Source organism: Telopea speciosissima, chromosome 3 (assembly GCF_018873765.1).
Source record: "Telopea speciosissima isolate NSW1024214 ecotype Mountain lineage chromosome 3, Tspe_v1, whole genome shotgun sequence".
Classification (NCBI taxonomy): domain Eukaryota; kingdom Viridiplantae; phylum Streptophyta; class Magnoliopsida; order Proteales; family Proteaceae; genus Telopea; species Telopea speciosissima.
Genome location: NC_057918.1, coordinates 36,053,501 through 36,080,870, shown reverse-complemented (window position 1 = coordinate 36,080,870; position 27,370 = coordinate 36,053,501). Strand labels below are relative to the sequence as shown.

The 27,370-nt window shown below is 39.3% G+C and overlaps 1 protein-coding gene across 2 annotated transcripts in view; it reads left to right on the top strand.

The window, feature by feature from the left end:
- The window catches only part of LOC122656141 (ABC transporter G family member 28-like), a 173,375-nt gene extending 155,866 nt beyond the window's left edge, over positions 1–17,509 (top strand). For both annotated transcript variants that reach the window (XM_043850592.1, XM_043850593.1), the window contains 4 exons: positions 2,626–2,774; positions 3,101–3,390; positions 3,491–3,624; positions 17,072–17,509. In XM_043850592.1, the coding sequence (XP_043706527.1) occupies positions 2,626–2,774; positions 3,101–3,390; positions 3,491–3,624; positions 17,072–17,228 (730 nt within the window). In that variant the 3' untranslated portion in view covers positions 17,229–17,509. The remainder of the gene's footprint in view (positions 1–2,625; positions 2,775–3,100; positions 3,391–3,490; positions 3,625–17,071) is intronic.
- Positions 17,510–27,370: the final 9,861 nt, after the last annotated feature.

Below are 27,370 nucleotides of genomic sequence, written 5' to 3'. Positions count from 1 at the left end.
CATGGATTAGAATTGCGAACACTTAAAATCACCCTTCTGATATGATACGCGATAACTGATGTCGATACTTTAAACCTTGACTCTAGGTAACCCAACTTAGGAAATATATTACCGGTTCATAAAGATGCATGTGTGGATCCACCATAGTTGCTTGGTGGACCGCTAATATGGTTGAGGGTCTGGGTATGAGAAGCTATCCACAAAAGATGACCCACTCTGTGATTGATCCTCATATGCAATGGGGAATGAAGAGCTATACTAACCATACCCATCATGCTTGGAACTAGAGCTCTTTATGGCAAATGAGGGTGCACATCACTGCCCATACCCACCACCATACGTACTACTCTCCTCTAAACTCAGGTCTCCAAGTATGCCAAACAAGCTCGTAATGTTATATTCATGTTATCCTCCTCATCTAGTCTGAACTGATGGCGTAGACCTCTTAAGTAGCCTCTACAAGGGGCACGTGTACCGTGGTTAAGATCTTAAGTGACACAATCAAACAGACTCTCCCATGTGAATCGGATGGGCTCATGTTGGTCCTCTTCCTCTCTATAGATGGATCACCCCCATCATCACCATCACCAGCATATAGGGATGGTGTACGAATGTGGCCGCTGGAATGTAACTAGTTGAAGTCATCCTCCTCATCTTCCCTACCAGGTTTAGATTCAAAAGGTTTGTGAGTGAATTCAACCCTCTCAAGAAGCCATAAATGAGTCGTACCCATTTGACTAGCAATCTCGATTTTGAGCCTACCCCAGGCCCATGCAATGTAGGGGTACCTCAATCCTTCACCCACTCGTAGGAGGGATCTTCCTTATCTGACTACTGAAAGATGTTGCTGAGCTCGATTGGGTCTTTGTCATTTTCTATGCCCATGCGTATGTGCTTCATCTTTAGTCTTATGTTGTACTGAACATACACTTAGTTATCCTGTTGTGCATGACCCAATCGGTTCCGTCTCTTGGAATGGATAAGTGAAAACGTATTCCAGTTACACTCACATCCGGAGGTGGAACATGTCTCGGAGAGAACCTTCAATGCTATCTTCCTAAAGTTAGGTGCATCTTTCCCATATAGCACCTACCATTCACGTATATATAATTCTTGTTAAGTGTTTATACTTTGTACATACTTATATATACTTATATTGAACTAAGAAACTACGTTGATGGACCTAACGGGAGTAGTCTCCCAACCAGCTTTTGCAACTGTGTGGTCGAAAGTCCTAGTCGCATCTTTGAAGTTCTTTATGAATACCCGTTTCAATGACTAGTAATATGTTATGTGCCTAATGGGGCCCACTCTAATGTATGGGCGCTAGATTGGGCCAGCCTAATATGGGATAGGTTAAAGGGTTTGATTTAACGTGTTCCATCAACTTTGGAGCTTTTGGCGTAGCAGTCAAGTATAACAGACCACCACGCTTCCGTAGCCATCATCCTCGGCGGCTCTCACTCTAGGTAGCTTTCACTCTAGCAGTAGGTAGACCTTTCCAAGTAGCTCCACTCTGCTCCAGGGTTTTTGCCTGGGCAGGTAGCCCTTTCTTGACTGCTTTCACTCTACTTCAGGTAGCCCTCTCCTAGGTATCCCTTTCCGTGACTCAAACCCATGACATGGTGCCCGTCTCTGATACCAAATGTTAGGTACTTGACCAATACACCAAAAGCTCCAGACCTAATGGAACGCATTAAATCAAGCCCTTTAACCTATCCCATACTAGGCTGGTCCAATAAGTGCCCATACACTAGAGTGGGCCCCATTAGGCACATAACATAATATTAGCATTAACAATTAAAATTGCATTCATTTCTAAGTACTTAAGAAACTACAAGTCTCACCTCATTGTTGCACTAGGCCTGTATTTCTGGATTTGGCTCCAACTTTGCCACTACCTCTTCCACTGCATCTATCAGGCCTTGGTTCATCCAAAGTCTATGCTTATACTAATACTTGGGATTGAGATAACAGACTGGAAATATTATAAACAAGTTGTCAATGCTTACTATGGATCTAAATGTAACATAATTTGACTTAGGTAAATTAAAATAAAAACTCACCAGCCCTATGCAGTGGATCCATAAGTTGCCTCTTCCAGTGATCTTTTAGATCTGAAGGTACTACCTGCCACTAACGTTGCTTGCACATGGTCCTCCATCATCTCCATCACAGCATACAAGTATGGCAAGGTAGGCTTTTTCTCAAAGATAAATATCTAATTATCCTACTAGACCAAATCCCAATTTTCGGGGCTCTCAAACAGGTTCGGCCCGATCCATGGAAGTGCTCCTGCATCAGATCTCTGTCCACCTTCTACATCCAACCATGGCATTGGAAGAACTGTTGTCCTCCACAGCCTGAATAAATTCTCTAGATAAAACAAGACCCAGACTGAAGAATAGGAACATTAGCAGTAGGTCTTTTGTGGCCTGTGCTAACTAAGTTTAGGAGTCCTCTGCCATTTTTGATACATCAAAAGCTTATTTGAAATCAAGAATGTGGATTGTCCCTTTTGGCTGCTCAGTTCCTTAAGCATTTTGTTTTTAAGTCTTTAAATGAATGACCTTGAAATATTATTCTTTTCTTTTCATTTTTCTGACAACCTGTAACATTTTTCAGGGTTAGTAAGCAACGGCTACGGGAGGCTAGAATACAAGCAGTTGATTATCTTATCTTATTACTTGCTGGAGCCTGTTTAGGAACACTTGCTAAAGTGAGCGATGAAACCTTTGGTGCTCTTGGTTATACATACACTGTCATTGCAGTTTGTAAGTGAAAACTACTCTGAAGTTGCTGACAGTATCATTTTCCTGTTGAATTTTACTTGCTCTCTTGAAGCCATGGCCTTACCAGATTAATAAGTTACAAGGGAAAGCTGAATGAATTTTATTTTCTTCATAGATCTGAATTTTTTTTCCCCTACCCATGTTAATAACATCTGAATCAGCATTTTCTTGTCAAACATAAAATAACTACAAAGGAAGATAAGAAGTACCTGAACTATGAATAGCACCTAAGTTGTTTTGAATGCTTTTAATGAGGTTCTTTTATTTGTTGTTACTGATTTCTTTCATTCTGAATTTTCGAGCTACAGCTCTCCTATGCAAGATTGCAGCTTTGAGATCATTTTCTCTGGACAAGTTGCACTACTGGAGAGAGAGAGGTTCTGGAATTAGCAGCCTGGCTTATTTTCTCTCGAAAGATACAGTGGACCATTTCAATACGCTCATCAAGCCGCTGGTTTATCTCTCCATGTTCTATTTCTTCAACAACCCCAGATCTTCCTTCACAGATAATTACATCGTTTTGGTTTGCCTTGTCTACTGTGTGACTGGAATAGCCTATGTGCTTGCTATCTTCCTGGAACCGAGTCCAGCCCAACTGGTGTGTTTTGGATAACTAGTTTATTTTACCCTTTTTTGGGAAAAAGTTTACTTATTAACTGAGTCTACATATCACTCACAAGAGTTTTGGTTTCTTGCAGTGGTCAGTGCTTCTGCCTGTTGTTTTGACGCTCATTGCGTCTCAGCATAAAAATGGTGAAATTGTGCAAAATCTGGCCAAATTATGCTACACAAAGTGGGCTTTGGAAGCATTTGTGATTGCAAATGCTGAAAGGTTTGACCTGACTGTCCTTTCTCCTCGTAATGATACATGTGCTTGGTGATCACGAGAATTGTGGCAAAGAATCCCAGTTGCTCTAGGAATTGGAAATCCCACTCACACTAGGAGTCTCTCTGGAGGATTGTAGTTTTAGTAGTTCCCTAAAAGAATAAATCCTTGTTAGAGAAGGTTTCCTGGTCCAGATAGGATTAGGCTTAAAGAATCCTAGTCGTATACGATTATGAAATCCTAATACAAATTGGACTCAAAATGAGGAATCCAAATAGAAATTAGCAATCCAATTCAAGTATGATGATGAATTGAAATTGGACTGTTATTAGGAATCAAAGTAGGAATCCAAAAACATGTAAAATTCCTAATTTAGGTATAGAAGAGAATTTGTAATTGAAATGGAAATTCAGAAATCAATATCATACTTCAACTCAAAATTATAATCTGAAGGTACGAAAGAAATCAGAAGTTGAATCTCTAATGGAATCTCTGATATTTCAGAAAACCAGAACTAAGAATTGACTCTGACCTGTTCAAGCTACTGGAAAACCCCTTAAGCTACTGCTGGAATCCTTAGACTTGAAGGTTGGAACAGAATTAAATGAGGATAAAGTTGGAACATAACCGCCATTATCTCTCCTTATTCCGGTTGTAAGTGTTAACAGATTCAGAATTAGAGTAAGGCTTGGATAGTCTAAGGTAGGCCCCAAGCAATGTATTTATAATAAAGAGTCAAAATTAAAAAAGGACATATTTTCCCCTAACATACCCGACATGGCTGTACACTTAATATAAAGAAGAAAATGTCCAGAATACCCCCATGGTATTCTAGCCCATACAATCCAACACTCCCCCTCAAGTTGGTACATATATGTCATGCATGCCTAACTTGACTAAAATAGGATGTAACACTTTGCCACTCAATCCCTTAGTGAATGCATCGGCCAACTGATCAGCAGACTTCACAAAGGGAACACAGATGAGTCTAGCTTCAAGCTTCTCCTTGTCGATCAACCTCCGCATGCTTAGTATGATCATGCTAGACAGGGTTATGAGCAATGCTAATGGCAACTTTATTATCACAATATAGCATCATTGGAAGATGGACAACAACACTAATATCCTGCAACAATCCTCTAAGCCACAAAAGTTCACAGATTCCTTGTGCCATCGCACGGAACTCTGCTTCAGCACTGGACCTTGGCACAATATTCTGCTTCTTGCTACTCCATGTGACAAGGTTTCCACCCACAAAAGAACAATAGCCAGAAATGGACTCCTGTCAGTAGAGCCAGCCCACGACATCAGTATAAGCTTCAACCCTTAGATGACCATTGGGAGATAAAAGTATTCCTTTTCCTGGAGCATACTTTAAATATCGCAAGATGCGAAGGACTGCCTCCATATGAGAGGAATAAGGATTATGCATAAACTGGCTTACCAAACCTACAGCAATGGCTCTGTTTGGTCGTGTATGAGAGAGGTAGATCAATTTGCCCACAAATCGCTGATAACGACCTTTGTCAACAGGTTCACCTTCTTTCTCCTTAAATCTTGTAGTAGCTTCCATGGGAGAGTATCTGAAGGATGACACCCTAGCAGCCCAGTCTCAGACAATAGATCTAGGATATATTTTCTTTGAGAAAGAAAGATGCCCTTTGAAGACCGGGCAACCTCTATCCCTAGAAAATATTTTAGAGTTCCCAGATCCTTTATTTCAAACTCACGGCCAAGGAAGAGCTTCAATTTGTTGATCTCATGACCATTATTTCCGGTCACCACAATGTCATCAACATAGACTATGAGGATAGTGACCTTATCACCAACTCGTTTGATGAACAAGGTATGATCAGCATTGCTTTGCTTGTATCCCATAGAAACCATAGCCTTGTGAAACCTGCTGAACCAAGCTCTAGGTGACTGCTTCAACCCATTGAGAGCACGCTTCAATTTTACACCTTGCCCTTAGTAGTATTACCCGAAAAATCTGGAGGAATGTCCATATAAACCACTGCTAGAACTATTAGAACCATAGGGGTATTTTGGACCCTCTTTTTGTTCCTTTTTTTTCCTGTTATGTGGGCTTTTGTCCCACACTGCTTATTTGTATTTCTGTCCTCTATTCTCATGGATAGAAATAAAGAGCTTGGGGTGATCATTAATCATCCAAGCCTTACTCTAATTCTAAATCTGTTGACATGGTATCAGAGCATATTTTGAATTAGGGTCTTCTACCTTCTATTTTCAGCTCCTTCTTTCTCTTCTCTCTTTTCTTCTTTTGTTTTCTATTCTTCAATAGGGCAGCACTAATGAGGTGATCCATAGATCCAGCTGCTGCCCCTGAGACCTCATTCCATGGTTAAATAAGTTTTTTCGATATAAACAACACCTCGGCTGCGATATTTGAAGCTTCCCATATTTGATTGATTCCACCTCACCTGTAAGGAACCAATCTCTCTTATTGAAGGCAGCAGGTTCCTTTGTTGAAGTTTTTTTCTATCTCAGATCTGCCTTGAAGACCCCTTAGATCGATTTCTCCAAAAACAGGGTTTTTTTCAAAACCCTAACAAATATCGATCTAAGGGCTGTTGGGGCTGATATTTGGAGGGGTGCTCACTCGAGCCAATTTTCAGCTCAATCCAGTGTTTTTTTTTTTGCAGGTTTCTCTCCCTACATCGATCTCAAGAAAATTAGGGTTTTTTTCAAAACCCTGAAAAAATCGATCTCAGGGTTTTGAGCTTTTGTTGGTGCTGATTTTTTTAACGCTGGTTCTCCACTTATAAAGACATATCTGCCCCAAATTTGAGCCTTAACAAGTCAGTTTTTGGGCTTATTCTTCCCTATATCAATTTCAGCCTAACAGGGATTTTTTTAAAACCCTGAAAAAATCGATCTAGGGGCTACACTTGTCTGCTTCTGCTAATTTTTGGAGACACATCTTGTGACATTGAAAGGGGATTCTCCTCCAATTTTCAGCCTTTAATTTGAAGGATTTCTTGTGTTTCTTGTCACCACTACCCTCCTTTGCGATTTGGTTTTTTTGGCTGCCTTATGGGTGACTCTGAAGTCTCTACTGGCACCTCTGCTGCTGATGGGCTTGGTAAGAATGACAACCGTGATCTCCTCCCTAATCCTATCAAACTGGATGGGAGCATTATTTGATCTGGTCCCGTTCGGCTTACTTTGCTATTGCTGGCCGTGGGCTTACTGGCCATATTGATGGTACTATCGCCATGCCGACTGCTCCTGGCACTCTCTTGACCAGATGGATCTCCAACAATTGTATACTTATGTCCTATTTGATTGGCTCAATGCAATCTAACCTTGCCAATGGTTTTCTTCTCCTTGATACAGCCCATCAGATTTGGTCTGCTTACAAGGAGACATATGGCCAGCTTGGTAATGATGCACAGGTGTATGAACTTCGGAAGAAGTCCAATAATACTACTCAGGGGGAGTTATCTGTTTCCAAATACTATGCTACTTTGCGCAGTCTCTGGCAGCAACTAGACCATTTTTCTGATTACCATCCCACTACATCTACTGATATCACTGCATATAAGAAGCATCTGGACAAAACCAGGGTGTATGATTTTTTGGCTGGTTTGAACATGGAATATGACTAGATTCGTGTTCAAGTATTGGGTCATTCCCCTTTTCCCACACTTAAACAATCATATGCTTTGGTCTCCTCTGAAGAGAACCGTCGGGCTGCTATGCTTCATCCTCCTGTTACTGACAGATCAGCCCTCTAGTCTGCTGCCCAGGCTACCCCTGCACCTGTCGGACATGTTTCTCTTGGTGATTCTACTATAGGGATTGTTACTTGTGAGCATTGTCACAAGCCTTATCACACCAAGGAGAAGTGTTGCAATCTTCACGGGAAACCAGTTGACTTTGAGGCTAAACGGGCTACGAGAAGAACACAAAAAATAAGGTAAACCACTCTGAATCTGTTCCTACAGCCACGGCTACTGACACTGGTCTATCCCAGATTCCCAGGATGATCTACAGGCTTTCCTACAAATGATAAGGTCTTCCGCTACTGCTGCCTCTACTACATCAGCTCCTGCCACCTCTTCTGCTCCTTTAGGTTAACACTTTACCCGGTCAGGTATTCCATTTGGTAGTCATTATGCTTCTGTAGCTTCCCATCCTTGGATCATCGGTTCTGGGGCTACAGATCACATGACCGGTTCCTCTAGCCTGTTCCGTCGGTATTCTCCCACTTCTAGGAAAGACAAGGTTAAAGTGGTTGATGGTTCCCTTTCCTCCATATTTGGAAAAGGAATCATCAACTGCACTTCCTCCCTTACTTTGTCTTCGGTTTTGCATATTCCTAATTTTACTACTAACCTTCTTTCCATTAGTAGTCTTACTCGTGATCTTAACCGAAAAGTGACTTTTTTTCCTTCCCACTGTGTGTTTCAGGATATGGCCTCTGGGAAGACAATTAGATTGGGTAAAGTGCATGGTGGCTAGGGATGTAAATGGATAACCGAAATACGAATCAATTCGCATCCGTATTCGTTTAGGGGCATCCGTATTCGTTTAGAGATATCCGGAAAATAATCCGAATACTCCGATTAAAATCCGTCCGAAAAAATCCGAATACTTAATAATAAAAATTAAGTAAATAATGATTTTTAGGGTTTTTGAAGATTAAACAAGTTCTAGAATATGATGAAAAGAGAATCATGATCTAAGAGATATGGATTGAGAGAGAATTGTATCCGCTAGGGGGGAAGGTCCGGTTACACAAGGCAGATATGTAAGCGGATGGTGAAAATCCGAATCCGATCCGCATCCGAATCCGTTTAGAGGTATCCGTATTCGGCCAGGGAATATCCGGCTCCGATCACATCCAATCCGTATCCGATCCGTTTACATCCCTAATGGTGGCTTGTACCTTGATGATGGTCGTCTCACTCCACCCCCATTATCATCTCCACATTAGAACTCCTTAGTCTCTTCTAAAGTTTACCAGTGGCACTCTAGATTAAGTCATCCTCCATTAGGAATATTAGCATTTTTATTTCCTACTTTAGTCAAACCATGTGATAAGACCGATTTTTTTTGTGAGGCTTGTGTTCTGGTCAAATAGACACGCTCTACTTATTTGATTTCCAATAAAAGGAGTTCTTCATTTTTTCACTTGATGCATTCTGATGTTTGGGGCCCTAGTCGTAAAGCTTCCCTTTATGGTCATCATTGATTTGTTTCTTTTATTGATTGTCATTCGGGGCATACATGGGTTTATCTTATGCACACAAAGAGTCAAGTTTTTTCCTGTTTTCAGCATTTCCATAAAATGATCCAAACTCTATTCCAGGATAATCTCAAGGTTTTGAGAAGCGATAATGGCACCGAGTATAAGGAAAACCAATTTCAGAAGTATTTGGCTGGTAATGGGATTATTCACCAGACTAGTTGTGTCGATACCCCAACCCAAAATGGTGTGGCTGAAAGGAAGAACCGACATTTGTTGGAAGTGACCAGGGCGTTGATGTTTTCATGCCATGTTCCCTCCCAATATTGGGGGGATGCTATCCTCACTACAACCTATCTCATTAATCGGTTGCCTTCTCGTGCTCTTGACTCCCGTAGTCCGGCCGAACTTTTACATGGGAACTCCACCTTTGTGGTTCCTCCCAAGGTGTTTGGTTTTGTGTGTTATGCCAGAGACACGAAATCTCATGGTAAACTTGACCCTGTGGGTTGCGGTGTGTTTTCTTGGGTTACTCTCCAACCCAGAAAGGTTATAAGAGTTACCATCCCCCTTCCCGTCGTACTCTGGTTAGTATGGATGTCGTTTTTCATGAAAGTCTTTCCACTATCCATCCCCACATCTTCAGGGAGAGAATTCTGGTTCTAGTGATGATGTGTTTGTGTTTCCTCCCCTTGAGGCTCCTCCTCTCCCATCTACTTTAGAGCCTATTTTGGCTGCTGCCCAGCCTCCTTTGGAGCCTATTTTGGCTGCTGTCCAGCCTACTTTGGCTGTTGCCCAGTCTCCTTTAGCTGCTGCCCCTTCTTCCGCAGGGATCCCTTTATAAGGGGAGTATGTAGAAAATAATGATGGTCATGTTCCTGGTCAGGGGGAGTTGACTCCAATCCAGAAGACCATCAGTAAATTTCAGAAGAGAATTGACAACTCAAATGTTATCACCTACCAAAAGAGATGCTCTAAAAGAGGGCAGCATCAATCAACTGTGGCACCAATACCTATCCAATTGCCGGCTCAGGATCCAGATCATCATCCTCCTCCTCCTCGTGAGACTTCTCCTTCCGAACTACCGATTGCTCATTTCAAAGGTACAAGGACTTGCACCTTGCATCCCATTTCTCGCTTTGTTTCTTATAGTTCTCTTTCTCCGTCTTTTCGTGCATTTATGTCTTCTCTTTCTTCTGTTTCCATTCCTAAAAATTGGCAGGAAGCTTATACAGATGGAAAGCGGAAGGCAGCTATGTTGGAGGAAATGAGAGCCTTGGAAAAAAATAATACTTGGGATCTTGTAGATCTTCCTCCAGGGAAAAAACCAGTGGGATGTAAATGGGTGTTTGTGGTCAAACAGAAGGTTGATGACACTGAGGATCGATATAAGGCATGTTTGATTGCAAAAGGCTTCACTCAGACATGTGGGATTGACTACTAGGAGACCTTTGCTCCTGTTGCAAAGTTGAATACAATTCGGGTTTTGCTATCTTATGCAATCAATCTTGGATGGGATCTACAACAGTTGGATGTGAAGAATGCCTTCCTAAATAGAGAACTTAGTGAGGAGGTGTACATAGATATTCCACCAGGGTTTTCTTGTGAAAGTAATCAAGGTAAAGTGTGCAAATTGAAGCGAGCACTTTATGGGCTGAAGCAATCACCTAGAGCTTGGTTTAGTCGGTTTCACAAGGCCATGATTTCTGTTGGATCTAAGCAAAGTAATGCTGATCACACTCTCTTTATAAAGAGGGCTGGAAAAAACCTCACTATTCTTATAGTCTATGTGGATGACATTGTGGTTACTGGCAACGATGGTGATGAGATCAACCGGTTGAAGAAGTTTCTTGGGCAGGAGTTTGAGATTAAAGATCTAGGGAAGCTACGATAGTATCTAGGGATTGAGGTTGCCAGGTCTTCCAAAGGCATCTTTCTCTCCCAAAGGAAGTATGTCCCAGACTTGTTGTCTGAAACTGGTTTGTTAGGATGTTACCCTTCAGATACTCCTATGGAGGCTACTGTTCGTCTCAAAGAAAAGGAGGGTGAACCTGTTGATAAAAGCTGGTACCAAAGACTAGTGGGGAAGCTGATTTATCTCTCACACACACTTCAAGACATTACTGTTGCTGTGAGTACTGTGAGTCAATTTATGCATGACCCCTATTCTTCTCATATGGAGGCTGTCCTTCGGATTCTTCACTACTTGAAGTCAGCTCCTGAAAAAGGCATTCTTTTGTCTCCTCATGGTCACCTACAAGTAGAGGCATATACCAATGCTGACTGGGCTGGTTCTGCAAATCGGAAATCTATCTTTAGGTATTGTTCTTTTGTAGGGGGCAATCTTGTCACTTGGCGTAACAAAAAGCAGAATGTGGTGGCTCGTTCCAGTGCTAAAGCAAAGTTTCGTGCTATGGCAAAGGCATTTGTGAGTTACTTTGACTGAAAGGCTTGCTACAAGACCTAGGTATTCCTGTTCACTTCCTATGATGTTGTACTATGACAATAAAGCTGCAATCAGCATTGCTCACAATCCAGTACAGCATGGTCGCACCAAGCATGTTGAAGTGGACAGGCATTTTATCAAGGAGAAGTTGGAAGACAGATTGATTTGTGTTCCCTTTGTGAAGCCTACTGATCAGGTTGCTGATATTTTCACCAAGGGATTGTCTGAGAAATTGTTCCATCCTAATCTAGTCAAGTTGGGCATGATTGACATATTTGTTCTAACTTGAGGGGGAGTGTTAGAACTGTTAGAACCGTAGAGGTATTTTGGACCCTCTTTTTGTTTCTTTTATTTTTTCTGTTATGTGGGCTTTAGTCCCACATTGCTTATTTGTATTCCTGTCCTCTATTCTCAAGGATATAAATAAAGAGCTTGGGGTGATCATTAATCATCCAAGCCTTACTCTAATTCTAAATCTGTTAACAACCTCTTCCTCCAATTCTCCATGGAGGAAGGCACTCTTCACATCCAACTGCTGAAGATCCCATCCAAGATTCACAGCACAAAATAACAACACTCTTACAGTGTTGAGCTTTGCTACTGGTGCGAAGGTCTCCTGGTAGTCTACTCCATATGTCTGAGTAAAGCCCTTTGCAACCGGATGCGCCTTGTATCAATCCACTGTTTCATCTGCCTTCTGTTTCACCACAAACATCCATTTACATCCCATTGGTTTTTTCTCTGGAGGAAGAGCCACAAGATCCCACATATTATTTTTTTCAATGCTCTTATTTCTTTCAACATTGCTGCCTTCCACTTTCCATCTGTAGATGTTTCATGCCAATTTTTAGGAATAGAAACAGGAGAAAGAGAAAATACAAATGCACGAAAAGAATAAGAAAGAGAACTATACGAAACAAAATGAGATATGGGATGCTGAGTGCAAGTCCTAGTACCTTTATGATGAGCAATTGGTAGGTCGGAAGAGGAAGGCTTACCAGGAGAAGAAGGATCTGGATCTTGAGTTGGCAATTGGATAGGTATTGGTGCTACAGTGGATTGGAGCTGCCCTTTGCTGGAACATCTCTTTTTATAAGTGAGAATGCTGGAATCGTCAATGGCCTTCTAAAATTTACTAATGGTTCTCTGTATTGAAGTCAGCTCCCTCTGAATAGGAACATCACCACCACTTGTTTCCATGATCTCCCCCTGTAAAGGATTCCCTTCGGGTGAAGGGGCAGCAGTCAAAAGAGGCTAGACAACAGCCATAGGAGGCTAGGCAGCAGCCATAGGAGGCTGGTCAGCAGTCAGAGGAGGCTGGTCATCAGTTAGAGGAGGTTGGGCAGCAACCATAGGAGATAAAAAAAGAGGGGGAACCTCAGGAGAAGGAACCACATCTTCACTAAAACTCTCCCCCTGAAGAGGTGGGGAAGAACAATAGGAAAAGTTTTCATGAAAAATGACATCCATACTGACCATAGTATGACAAGAAGGAGGATGGTAACACTTATAACCTTTCTGGGTAGGAGAATAACCCAAAAATATGCACTGTAACCCACGGGTTCAAGTTTGCCAGGAGATTTGGTATCCCTAGCATAACATACACAGCCAAACACCTTGGGAGTAACCACAAAAGAGGAATTCCCAAGTAAAACATCGGCTGGACTACGGGAATCAAGAACTCGGGATGGTAACTGATTAATGAGATAAGCTGCAATTAGGACAGCATCACCCCAATATTGGGATGGAACATGCCAAGCAAACATCAATGCTCTTGCCACTTCCAACAAGTAACGGTTCTTTCTTTCAACCACACCATTTTGGGCTGGGATATCGACACAACTAGTCTGGTGTATAATCCCATGATCAGCAAAGTACTTTTGAAATTGAGGTTCCTTATGCTCAGTTTCATTGTCACTTCTCAAAATTTTGAGAGTACCTGGAACTGAGTTTGGATCATTTTATGAAAATGCTGAAAACATGCAAAATTCTGAATTTTTGTGTGCATAAGATGTACCCATGTGTTTCTAGAATGACAGTCAATAAAAGAGACAAACCAACGGTAGCCAGAAAGAGAAGTTTTACGACTAGGTCCCCAAACATCAGAATGCACCAAATGAAAACAAGAACTCCTTTTATTTGATAGAGAATAAGTTGAACGTGTCTATTTGGGCAAAACACAAGCCTCACAAAAAAAAATCCTCCTTGTTACATGTGGTGACCAAAGTAGGAAATAAATGTGCTAAAATTCCTAATAGAGGGTGACCTAATCTAGAGTACAATTGGTAAAGTTCAGAAAAGACCAAGAAGTTCTGGTGTAGCAGAGAAGGTAATGTTGGTGGAGAGAGACGACCATCATCAAGCAGGTACAGTCCACAGTGCACTTTACCCAATCCAATTGTCTTCCCAGATGCCAGATCCTGAAAAACACAATGGAAAGGAAAAAAGGTTACTTTGTAATTAAGATCACGAGTAATACTACTAATGGAAAGAAGGTTAGTAGTAAATTTAGGAATGTACAAAACTGAAGACAAAGGAAGGGAGGAAGTACAGTTGATGATTCCTTTTCTAGATATGGATGAAAGGGAACCATCAGCTACTTTGACCCTGTCTTTCCCAAAAGTGGGAGAATATCGATGGAATAGGCTAGAGGAACCGGTCATGTGATCTGTAGCTCCAGAATCTATAATCCAAGGATGGGAAGCTATAGAAGCACAGTGACCACCAAATGGAATACCTGACCGGGCAAGTTTGAACCTAAAGGAGCAAAAGAGTTGGTAGTAGCTGATGTAGTAGAGGCAACAGCAGCGAAAGACCTTAGCACACGTAAGAATGCCTGTAGGTCATCCTGGGATAGACCAGTGTTAGTAGTCGGGGCTGTAGTAACAGACTCAAAGTGGTTTGTTTTATTTTTTGTCTTCTTCTTGGCAGCCCGTTTTGCCTCAAAGTCAGTTGGTTTCCCGTGAAGCTTCCAGCATTTCTCTTTGGTGTGGTAAGGCTTGTGACAATGCTCACAAATAACAGTCCCTGTAGTAGAATCACCAAGAGAAACATGTCCAACAGGTGCAGGAGTAGCATGGACAGCAGTCTGGAAGGAAGATCTGTCAGTAACAGGAGGGTGGAGCATAGCAGCCCAACGGTTCTCTTCAGAGGAGACCAAAGCATAAGATTGTTCAAGTGTGGGAAAAGGGGAATGACCCAACACTTGAACACGAATCTGGTCATACTCCATGTTCAAACCAACCAAAAAATCATAAACCTAGGTTTTGTCCAGATGCTTCTTATATGCAGTAATATCAGCAGCTGTAGTGGGATGGTAATCAGAAAAATAGTCCAATTGCTGCCAGAGGCTGCGCAAGGTAGCATAGTACTTGGAGGCAGACAACTCCCCCTAAGTAGTATGATTGGCCTTTTTTCGGAGTTCATACACTTGTGCATCATTACCAAGCTGTCCATAAGCTTCCTTGCAAGCAGACCAGATTTGATGGGCTGTATCAAGGAGAAGAAAACCACTTGCAAGGTCTGATTGCATTGAGCCAATCAAATAAGACATGAGGATATCATTATTGGAGATACACCTGTTCAAAAGAGGACCAGGTTCAGTTAGCATAACAGTACTACCATCAATATGCCCAGTAAACCCACGGCCAACAATGGCAAAGTATGCAGAGTGAGACCATATCAGATAATTGCTCCCATCCAATTTGATAGGATTAGGAAGAAGGTCACGGGTATCATTCCTACCATACCCATCAGCAGCATAAGTGGCAGTAGAAACTTCAGAGCCATCCATAATTCCACAGAGAAACCCAAATTGCAAAGAAGGGTTGTTGTGATGAGAAACCCAATAAATACTGCAAGAGAATGGCCAGAAATTGGTGGAGAGACCTTTGGTATGATAATAATAGGTGTCTCCAAAAATCAGCTGCAACAGACAATCTAATCCCCTAGATCGATTTTTTCAAGGTTTTGAAAAAAACCCTGATTGTGGTGAGATCGATGTAAGGAGAGAAGCCTTCAAAAAAAACACTAGATGGAGCTGAAACTTGACTCGAGTGTGTTTCTAGAAGGGCCTGAGCACTCCAAATATCAGCACCAAAAGAGATCAGCAGCTCTTAAATCAATATTTGTCAGGGTTTTGAGAAAACCCTGTTTTTGGAGAAGAAATTGATCTAAGAAGGTCTTCAAAAAAGGTTGGAGATAGGAACATATCCCAAAAAAGTCCTGCTGCAGTTCTTGATCTTCAATAAGGGAGATTGGTTCCTTGTAGTTGAAATGGAATCAATCCAAAAAAATTGAAGCTTCAAATATTGTTACCAGGGTGCTGGATCCCATTGAGCAGAATTATTTAGCATGGAATGAGGTGATGAAGGGCAGCAGCTGGATCTATTGATCACCTCATCAGTGCTGTCCTATTGGAGAACAGAAAGCAAGCGAAGAAAAGAGATAAGAGGAGAGGAGAGAGAGAGAAGAGAAAGAAGAAGCTGAAAATAGAAGGGAGGGAAGACCCTAATTCGAAACCTGCTCTGATACCATGTTAACAAATTCAGAATTAGAGTAAGGCTTGGATAGTCTAAGGTAGACCCCAAGCAATATATTTATAATAAAGAGTCAAAATTACAAGGACATATTTGCCCCTAACATAGCCGACATGGCTGTACACATAATAGAAAGAAGAAAATGTCCAGAATACCCCCATGGTATTCTGGCCCATACAATCCAACGGTAAGCTTTTAAACTTCCCCTCTCCTCCCCCTCCCACCCCCCCCCCCCCAAGCCTTTTACCATGTAACTACCTCCCTCCTTCATTCCCTCATATGCATAATGCCCCTTCCCTTCCCTTATGCATTATGTAAGCATCTCATCTCTTTCTCTCTTGATTACTGCCCGTGCATACCTCTAGTAGGCCTCATTAAATAGGCCCATTACAATGAAAACCCAATGAACCAAATACCGAATAGATATGTAACCCAATTCAAGATGTAAATTAAAATAAACCTCTTTTTTGCATTATGCTTATATCACTTTGATAATGCATGCTACTCATTACTTACACGCACTCTTATCAGAGAGGTCCAGCAACGTGGACCTGGAAAATGGTATGAAGGATAGGCCACAAGTTCCTGAGATATAGACAAATAGATTCTGGTTTTTCTATTAGTTTGTAATTCCATGAGAGGAAAAACAGTTAGATATGTATGTATGTAGGGACACATGCATGCACCGTACCATATATATAAATTAAAATTGATACATGGACTTGAAGACTAGAATCTTGATAATGGAAAGAGTAAAAAGAAAGTTGAAGTTAAGATTGTATTATAACAACAGGACTAGAAACAGATTCAGAAGCAATACCATTTAATTTCTCAAGTTGGGGTATCGTGATCTGCAAAATTTTAAATAGGTCTTGTTCAATGATTCCTGGTCTCTTTACACTGGGCAAATCAGAGTTCTCAAGACCCTTAGTTTTTTGAGAAGTGTGTCGTTGGAGACACCGTCTAAGACCCTTTGTTGTCACATGCATTTTTCTACTGCTGCAGTCTTCTGTAAAATTCTGCTGCCATGCCTAAAAATGGTTGTACTTGGGACAAAAAAAAATGGTCTGACATACACCAAATTACATACTCTCCCTGGATGGAAAGAAAAAAATGACGATTGTGGAAGTCTGTGATTTCCTGATGATTGCATAACAAAGTAGATTTTGTGTGAATTAGTTCAGTATTTTGCGATGTTCACAAACATAAACAATCATTATTTCTTGTAAATTTTTTGTTTTCATTTTCTACCTGCAGGTACCCTGGAGTGTGGTTGATTACTCGTTGTGGTTCACTTATGACTAATGGTTACGACCTTAATGATTGGAATCTTTGTCTTCTCATCCTCGTCATCAATGGTTTAGTTAGTCGAGCATTAGCTTTCTTTTGTCTGGTTACTTTCCATAAGAAGTAAGTCTAGATAATCATTCTTTTGCTGATACATTTTTGTGCACGAGAGTTGAGTACAGTTTTGGGAGTTGTAATATAGTGACTTTCTCAACATGTACCAGTCTTGTTGGCAATGATAAAATATTTTCCTAATCAAACAGTACTACTGGCTAACATGACAGATAATTATGTAAAACACATGCTAAAACAAAACCACATTGTACTCAAGAATTTGATGGTTATGATTATTGGAATAATTAAGATAGCCATTCCAATTGAGTAGTTGGAGTTATTTCTTCTGCTCTCCATGCATGGGATGCTTGCTTAGTACTCTGGTTTGGAGGGGAGGGGTAAGCAGTGACATCTACTAACTTCCCTACAAAAAATATAGAAGAAAGGGAAACATAACAGTTGGACAATGTTGAAGCATCCTATGCAAATTATATATCAAGAGTTGCACTTGTGACTGGACTGTCAAAATGAGTATATAGCTGTATCCAAAGTCCAGACTAGTACCCAACATAAGAGCTGTTGAAACACAAGGAATCTAAGGGGTAAATGTCCAACAAATCATTTGTTGAGATTGTGTGCTTATCAAATGTTGAAAAATAAAATAAAATAAAATATAGAACAAAATATCATGTGATGATGATCATAAGATCATAGGAAGCAATGATGATGGAATTAATTCATTTTGCCTGATGATTCGTCAAGGAAATTTTGGAATTCTAAAAGTATGATACGAACCTTAGGAAAACTCGTCCCTAAAAGCTGGCTCATATGGCTCAAACCGGAGGTCTCATTATCAACCATCACCAAATCCCTCATGGAATCAATGTGGGATCAACCCCGTATGACTGATATGGGATCATAACAAACTACCATGCTTTCAAATTGGCGTCCACAACGGCTTTTGTAACAACCTCGATCCAAGGACCAGGTGGGGCCCATGACAACAAAGTCCAGTTGGGACCGCACAGGAAAACATTTGGAGCATTCAATATAATCAAAGTGCATAAAATTAAAAACATAACTGTAAGCGGATGATTTAAAACTTAAAACGTGGTATTGATGGCTCTAACGTCTACAATTCATACTCTCCAAGGAGAGGAACAGAACTTCAAAATAATTACAATCTTCCGGATTCAAGATCCTCCTTCAAAATAAATATCCTTTACGACAACAGAGTTCTATCTATTTCAAAGTAATAGACTCCATAAATGATACTCAAATCATCAGTCTTCATCTTGCTCGACAATAGCGATGCCCTTGCCCTTATTCATGCTTGTCTTATCTGTAAAATTTTATCATTCGAGGAATGAGCTATCGCCCAGTAAGAAATGACATTGCCAATCATGCTCATAATATAACATGTAATTAAAATTTCATTTTCTATATATAAGCATGGCATCATTCCTTATCATTTGAATAATAATCATTCAATCAGCGAATTTTCATCTATCTTTCAATCATTTATCTATTGGTAGCATTTCATTCATTTTATCATTTTTCATTTCATTTCAGTATTAAATCTTTATCTAGTATATCTCCGTCATACTACCGAAGTAGCTCTAGTTACAAACCACTAGAATGGTTTCAGTCGTACCATCGAAATGGCTCTAGTTACAAACCACTGGAATGGGTTCAGTGATGGCCTCAACACCCATCTTCATAGGCACTTCATGAGCGTCGGGTTGTATGTTGGCCGTGCCCGTCGGCACTTAACTTTCTTTTCATTTTCATTCTTTGTTAATCATTTTTAGTCGTCATTCATTAAATCATGTACCATTTACATTCCCATTAATAACCATAAGATCATTCAACATTCAAGCATATAGAGACCTAACATAATCATATCAAGAAATCTTTATAAATATCACCATAAGCATTGCATAAACATAAATGTGTTCAATCTACAATATTAGCCATTGATTAACAATGCTTCCTTACCAACACTTTCGCATTCCGATTGTCCAATTAATGTCAGCCTTTCGAGGGTCCTTGTTCTTCAAATAAAAACCCCAAAACATAGGGTTCTTATCTCAAATCCTCAAACAAGCTCAAAATCTCTTCAATCTAATATAGGGTCTAGTGGAAATCATCATTTGTAAAATTCTGTTATGTCGCTGTTTTACCTACAGTGATATAAAAATACAAAATAAATACTTAATGTGCTTAATATTGAAAAAGGTCAGTGACTACTGAAAGCTAACATCCATGTATTTATTTCATAATAAGACCATACATCTTGAAACTCCTCTTAACATAGAGTTTCAAATATTTCAAAAACACCATTCTGACTAAGACAGAATTGGAGTCATCAACTTGTAAAAATCATAAATCCATTCTCCCAAATTCAAATGTCTTCAATCTTTTTGGAGAATTTATAAGACTGATTAAAGTTCATTTAGTCCAAAAATCAGATTAAAATTCAAAGTAAAAGTACCTCTAACACATCTACCCTAATAGTGACTTGTCTGGGAGCACAAATTTATGAACATATCAAATGAACTTATTTCTTAGTAAAATTTTCAGGAGATCATATTAACACATAAATATACTCCCAATAATTATTTAAGACCATGAATCGATCCCTAACTATGGTAGATAACATGAACAATCTTGGGCTACTATTCTGTTCAACCTAGAAATTTCGAAAATAAAAAAAATCAATTACTTTTTCTCTCATCACCTCTTGTATCCGAATTTTCCATGCTTCACTACCAAGATTTAAATTAGAAAAACATCAGTATAACATGAATAATGTATGCCTTAACCCATATAAAATTCATAATGTTTCCTCAAGCATCAAAACCCTATTCTTCCATCCATTTATAAAATTTTCTCTCAAAAGACTAAAAATCAGAATTCAAGGATGGGAAACCTACCTTGTTGAAGAATACCAAGTCTTGATCCTAGCTTTGGCCCTTCACTCCATCATACTCCAAGTTTCAATCTTTAATTCAGCTTGAAAATCTTCTCACAAAACCCTAGAATTTGAATACTCAAACCCCCAAGTTTTCTCTTTTCCCCCTTCCACGATTTCCCTTCCCTCTCTTTTCTTTTTCTTATTTTTCTTTCTGTTCTCTTTTTCCTAGAATGACTCTCTCTCTTTCTTAAAATGACTCTCTCTCTTTCTTAGATTTATCTCACTTGAAATTTCCCTTATGCCCTTCTATTATCTTCTTCTTTTCTATTTTATCACCTCATTAATTTACATCTTACTTGAAATTTTCCTTATGCCCCTCCATTATTTTTTTCTTTCGTATTATATCTCCTCATTAATTTATATCTTACTTGAAATCCCCTATATGGCTTTCCATTATCTTCTTCTTTCCTATTATATCTCCTCATTAATTTATATCTTACTTGAAATCTCCCTTATGTCCTCACTTAACTCTTCTTTTCCTTTTGTAACTTTTCCATTAAACCCGCACTTAAACTCTTCTTTTCCTTTTGTACACAACCCATAATGAATTAGTATTTAAAATCTTTTTAGTGAATTTTCTATAATGTCCTTGTTTCCCTATTTCATTGAACCAAAAAATAACTCACAAAGAACCAACATGAACCAAATAGTAAACTATGAATCAAATAGTGAACCAAACATATCTTTCATACACTTTAAATTATAAACCATGGTATATAAAAATGTACCATAGTGTATAAAATCAATACATAGTCTATATACATAGATCGAGGGTTATAAAATTACATAAATACCCTTACATGGCTATACATGACCAACAATCATACTCATGCTTATAATTCATTATAAAACATGTAAAAATCATAATTACATAAAATCTTACCATAAATTAACAATATCAACATGAAAATTGATTCCCTACCATCCAGTCCAGTCCAGTCATATAAAAAGTAAGACAGTAAACCAATATTAAAATAAAATTCTTGGGTCGAGGTATTACAGCTTTAATAGAGGGCAGGGATGGCCCGGCGTCCGAGCCAGCCAACTCCATCATAGCAAGGGTAGGCACAGAGGAACAATGACGAATATCTATTCTGATATCAGTATTTTATTGATATGAAGCTCAAAAGAACTTACCCCTAAAAGTTGACTCATAAGGTGAGGGAACTCCAAGATTTTATCAACACTCACCATATCCGTTACGGAACCAATTTGGGATCAGCCCTGCAATGATTAATATTTTTTTTTGTTTTTTTGGTAAAATGCAGTGATTAATATGAGATCATAGTAGATTAGACTTTTAATCCTACCATTTGACATCAGAGGGATCACACCACTATGTCTTTTGGATGTTTTCCTAGAAAATGATTCCTACCATGCTATTTCTTTCAAACTCAATTTTTTTTTAGCAATAGTTTAGGATTAATAGTAAATAATAATCTAGGATAAGGCTTACCTTAGTTGCTAGATTGGGTTCCCTCTTCTTGATAGAATTCTTGCTTTATTAAATTCCACAATTTTTAGTAGTAGTAATTCTCATTGGTCACGGCATGAAACAACTGCCTCCCATGATACCCAGTTTGTGATTTGCACCGTCTAATCTAATGAAATTTGGGTGTTTTTATTAGATCATTCACATATGTACTCGAAAAATGTGCATGAAAATAATAGATTTTGATATAACGACATAATGATAAGTCACCTTCAAAAAAAAATTTAAGGTGAAAAAGAACTCTGTTCAGGAGTGCGGCCTACGCCAACACTCCCATGAGTCTATCTCTCTCCTTTTTATGTGAAAAGACAGTTCTGTCCCTTGTTTTAAGGAGGAGAAAGATACACACATGGGAGTGCTATCATAGGCCACACTCCCAAACCCTTTTATATCCCTAATTTAAATAAGTTTTGAGAATAAGACAAAGAACAATTAAAAGGTGTCAAATTCTAAATACACCAATAGTGGAGTCATTTAAATGCGCCCAGAAAGAAAATAATCTCTCATTTAAATATAATTGAAAATTAGTAGTTTAAGGTGACTTACCTCCCAATGGTTCATGACTCTCCAAACATTGCATCTTTCATAAATAAATACCTAGAAGACATTAGAGAGAGAAAGAGAGAAAGAGGAAACATTGCATTGTCTGAACTCTGCCCTCCATCAAACACGATTCTTGAAGGAGATTTAAGTTATAAATGCATTGGTAAGTGGGTTTGTTATGACTCACTTCTTCATACTAATTTTCCAAGATTCCCGATATTTTCTCTTGATTGTGACTTGAATTTATAAATCATTCGTGATTAAAGAGTATCTCGCGGCCACATCATCATCATCTCTCATTGCGTGATCAGCATGGCTCATGCTTCTACACATAAAAGTGTGTGAAAGTACCGTATTGCCCCATGAAAAGGTGAAAATCTCAGTGGTCAGCGCACCCGTGTAGGCTCTAGTAGCCTAGGCAGTAATCCTCTCCCCATATTATTATTAAAATATATCTGGTTCATTCGTTTGATGGAAGTACGAGTTCTCAATAATCCAAAAAGAATGGGAATTCTTGCCTTGTTGAAGTATAAGGTGGTCTTATCGTTGATGGTTACACTCAAAGGAGGATGGTGGGTCACATGGTCGATAAAGGATCCTCTTTAAAGTAGGATGACCTAATCAGCATTCCATGTGACAAGAAACTTCTTTTTGTGGCAAAAGGTCCATAAGCTTAAAAGTGGAGATGTTGTTGGTGGACATGTGTCCATCAAAGTGGGACCCACCACGTTGACTAAGGATGGACGTGGGAATTTAAATTTTGAATTTGAATTCCGACACGTCCCTTATTATGGGATTTGATCCAAACCGCTTTTAAGTGGTTAGAATGAACCTAGTCATAATATACGAAGGTAAAGTTCAATCAATTTTGGAAACTGATACCTCCCTCCCTTATTATTAGGATAAAACTTTTTTTTTGAGGTTTTTATCTTAATTAACACTCTCGTAAGACGAAGTGTATGAAAAACTAATCTTATTTCTCTTGCATAAAAACTCTTTATCTTCTCCTTAAGTTGTATACCTCTGAAGAAAGTGGGGCGCCACGAGAACGAAATAAAAACTGGATTGTTGTCTGAAGGGAAGAACTTGTTACTTGAAAGGCTAAGTCCAAGTGGAGGCTTCGTGATGGCGAAGTTACAGGTAACCTTCATCTACCTCCATTAATGTTTAACGAATGGTCTTCCCTCGATTTCTATCAATGTTGGATTAATGTGTCCATCATACTCGGTTTATTTTATTTGATGTTACATAAAATGATGAGTTGTATTTGTCCTTAAGTTTTGACTTTAAATTGGAGTCACGACTAGGGTTTGGGTTGGGCATCCTTATCATATGGTCATCGCATTGGATATGCTTAGACAGTAGACATGTTGATGTCAGGGTAGGAATGCATGCACACATATGTGTGTGTGTGTGTGTGTGGCAAAGAATCTTTCGTGTCAATTCTCACATGTGTTACCGCTAGTTGTTGATAAGGAATATGCATTTGTCACAGAGACCCTATAACTGAGAGGACTTTGTCACTGCAAGATACGAACACGTACTTTGGTATATCAATGACTAAGGTCCTATGAGCCAAAGCTGATGTGTTGGGTGCGTGCAAGCATTTTGTGAGTGAAAGACTCGCTCAACGAGGTTTCCCCTGCCTGATTGGGGAATATCAAACGAGAGAATATTTTTGGATGGTCGAATGAGAATCAGGATTCTATACCATTTTAGAAATGATTTGCAAATATTATTTTCACATAAAATATTAACTATATGTACGTTTTTTTTTTTAATTATTAAAGTGTTTAATCGTGTTTTACAGGTCCGAACACGTACACAGACATTCTAATATGGACTATTGCTATGGAGTGGGGTTTGGCAGTATTTACATATATATGCCCTAGAATCCATAATGATGATGTTGAGTGGTGAAGGGTTGCTACATGATAAAGGGTTATTGTGTAAATTTACATTGGGACTGGTTTGCTAATTAAAATAATTGATTTTCTATTTAGTGGAATTGGTGCAACATATAATTGTCCATTAAAGGAAAACTAAATAATTATTTTAATTTTCCTTTTAGATTCTGCTTCTTCCCTAACTTGATGCACACAAGTGTTGGATTTATGTGTCCATTAATCCCGGTTCGGTCCGGTTCAATCCGGTTTTACTTTGTATTGAACTTTTATACATTTTGATTTAATATTATCACATGCGATATAAACTTTTTGAGAATTATGTGTCCTTAAGTTTTACTTAAAATGGCAGTCACGACTACGGTTTGGGTTGGGCACTCTTATCATATGGTCGTCGCATTGGGTATGCCTAGACATGTGATGTCAGGGTATAAATGCGAGTACTCTCATGATTGATGTGTGTATTGAAGAATCTATTTTGTCGATTTCCTCATGTATTACTATCAGATGTAGGAAGGGATAGACATGTGTCACCGACACCCTTTACCTGAGGGAACCCTGTCGCTGCAAAAAGTGATCGCATTCTTTGGTTCATCTATGATTGAGACTCAAGTGAGTCAAAGCCATGTTCTGGGAATACGTGAACACTTTGTGAATGAAGGAGTTACTCAACATGGTCACCACTGCCCGATTGGGGAACACCAAGATTGAGAATGTCTGTGTATGGTCGGATTAGAATCTGGATCCAGTGTCGTTTTAGAAATGATTTTTGCAAAATCTATTTTACATAAAATAATAGATTATATATAATTATTTGAATAAAGTGTTTTATTGAGTTTTGCAGCATCCGATCAGATGCACAGACACTCTTATATGGACATGTATTATGGAATGGGGTTTGGCAGTACAAGTGTACATGTCTAGATTTCATAATGATGGTGTTGATTAATGGGGGTTGTACATGATAATTTATTATCATGTAGGGAGTTATTTAGAATTTACTAAAATAATTGGTTCTTTATTTAATTAATGGATATGATTCTAATTGTAGTTATCCATAAATTAAATAAAGTGATTAATTATATCATTCCCTATTAGATTCTGCTTCTGCACCAATTAGAACACTTTGAGTTTAAACAGAATTGCCAAACAAACAGAGAGAGAGAGTATGACTCTCGCTGGATTTTTAATTTCCCATCCAAGGTTTTAAAAAACCCTACTATTATATAAAGGGACCAAAACGCAGAGGGGGCACACAGTGCTCCACATTTTCTAGTTGCCCCCTCTTGGATGTGTTTTGGTCCTCCCCTCTCTCTCTTGTGATCTCTTCTTCTTCTTCTTGTTGCTCTCTACTATGTTTGAGAGTTAGGGTTTTAGAAACCCAGATCTGTGCTTGAAGAACTGTAGAGCATCTGGGATTGGCTTGAAGAACCTTGGTTACACCATTAAAGGTTCAGATCCGTTTACTTGGAGTGCTTATTGGAGGAAGAACCATTTTCTATTGGAGGAGCAACACTTGAGGCTCATCAGGTTAGCAATTCTTCGTTAATTCCTCTTGTTTTTAATTATTGATTATTCATGGATGCGAAAGAAACCCGAATCGATTTGTTTCCGCTGCGCATTCGGGTATGGGATGGATCCCTCTTTCCATGAGATGGTTTAGAGATGAATTTTTCCATCTCTTTTGGGTTCCATAATTCCATGGGACATAAAAGAGAAGGATAAGGCATTGGTTTATCAGACCAAACCCTGATTGGGATGCACCAGGGTTCCCATGGGCGACCATGGAAAACCCTAAAATTAAAATAGGGCACCCATGGACAACCATAGGCTAACCCAAGGGGTGCAATACCCTAATTGGTTTATAATTGGTTTCCCAGGGAAACCATGACATAATCCCAGGACCATAGTTTGACCTACAGTGTAGTATCAACGCCACATTTCTCACCCATGAATATCATATAATTAATGTTTTAATGTAATTATCATGTATGGGATGCAAGTTTCAAATTCTTCATTGAATTTGCACATGGGTGGTTATGTGGTTGTTGTAACAACCTTCTCATGTGCACATTGGTAGTTACTAAGTTGTTAGATTTAACAACTTGCCCATGTGATGATGGATTTGTATTTATTTTGTTTTTCCAATTGTTGAGAAATTGTATCTAAGAAGGGTTGATAATATTTTTTTTAAAATTATGATCAATGTTCTGTGGGGGTGGAACGCACGCTGCCAAGCCTCTGCGCACGCCCCCTTCCCATGGCCCTTTCGCACTGCCCATGAGAAGCACTGGCAGCAGCCAGCGCACAAGCTGCGCGCCGGCTGCCGCCGGTGCGCTGCTGCCTGCAAGTGGTGGCTTACTGGCTGCTGTCGGTGGGGCTGTGGCCTGCGGACTGTGCACCTGGCTCACACGGCCTACCCATGCAGGTTGCATGCAGCCTTTTTTTGTTACCCTCCAATTTTAATAAATAAAAAAAAATGGGTATTTATTTTTCAAAACAGATTTTTTTTTTTGTTTTGTTTTTGGAGGAAGTAGATGGGTGAAGAGAGGGATTTCTTCACCCACTTGGAATTAAAATGTGATTTTAATTAATCATGGGTTTGGATACATGTTATCACATGTGATGTGGTGGTTCAATAATTGAAGAAATCCATGGCTCTTGTTTGCTTGCTTATGCCCATGCATGATGTTGCGTTATTATGTGATTATGGGAATGACATTCTAATAAAATGGATGGTAATTTGATGTATGTGATGCATTGGGATTATGGGTGGATGTGATGCTTCTCTCTCTCTATCTCTCTCCCCCTTGCATTTTTATAAACAATTGTACTCCACCCCATGGGCAGCCCAAAATGGTGGGTTGGTTTCTCCATGCGGGGTTTCTTTATTATGGAAAGAAAGTGTATAGAATATTTTTCCTAGGTTTCCATTGTAATTTTAGAGGAGCTAGGACTCTTAGGGTATATTGATGGTGATTCACATGTGGCGCTCAAAGCTTATGGAGATGCATGTCACCTACTTTGAAGACGTGATCGGGCGGAGGAGATGATCGAGGCGTGGCATCCATGGCATGATTGATGCATCCATAATTAAAAGAAAGTTATTAGTTTTATTTTTATTGGGAGGGTTCTTTAATTGCTTCTGATAAAAATGCCTCCATCCCATAATCATTTTTAATTAATGTTGATTAATTATGTTATTTTATTCCATCCATGATATGTATGTGAAAGTTGTTTATTCCCTCTATGGTCATAATACATGTATGATATGGATTAGTCTAAGTCAGTAGACATGT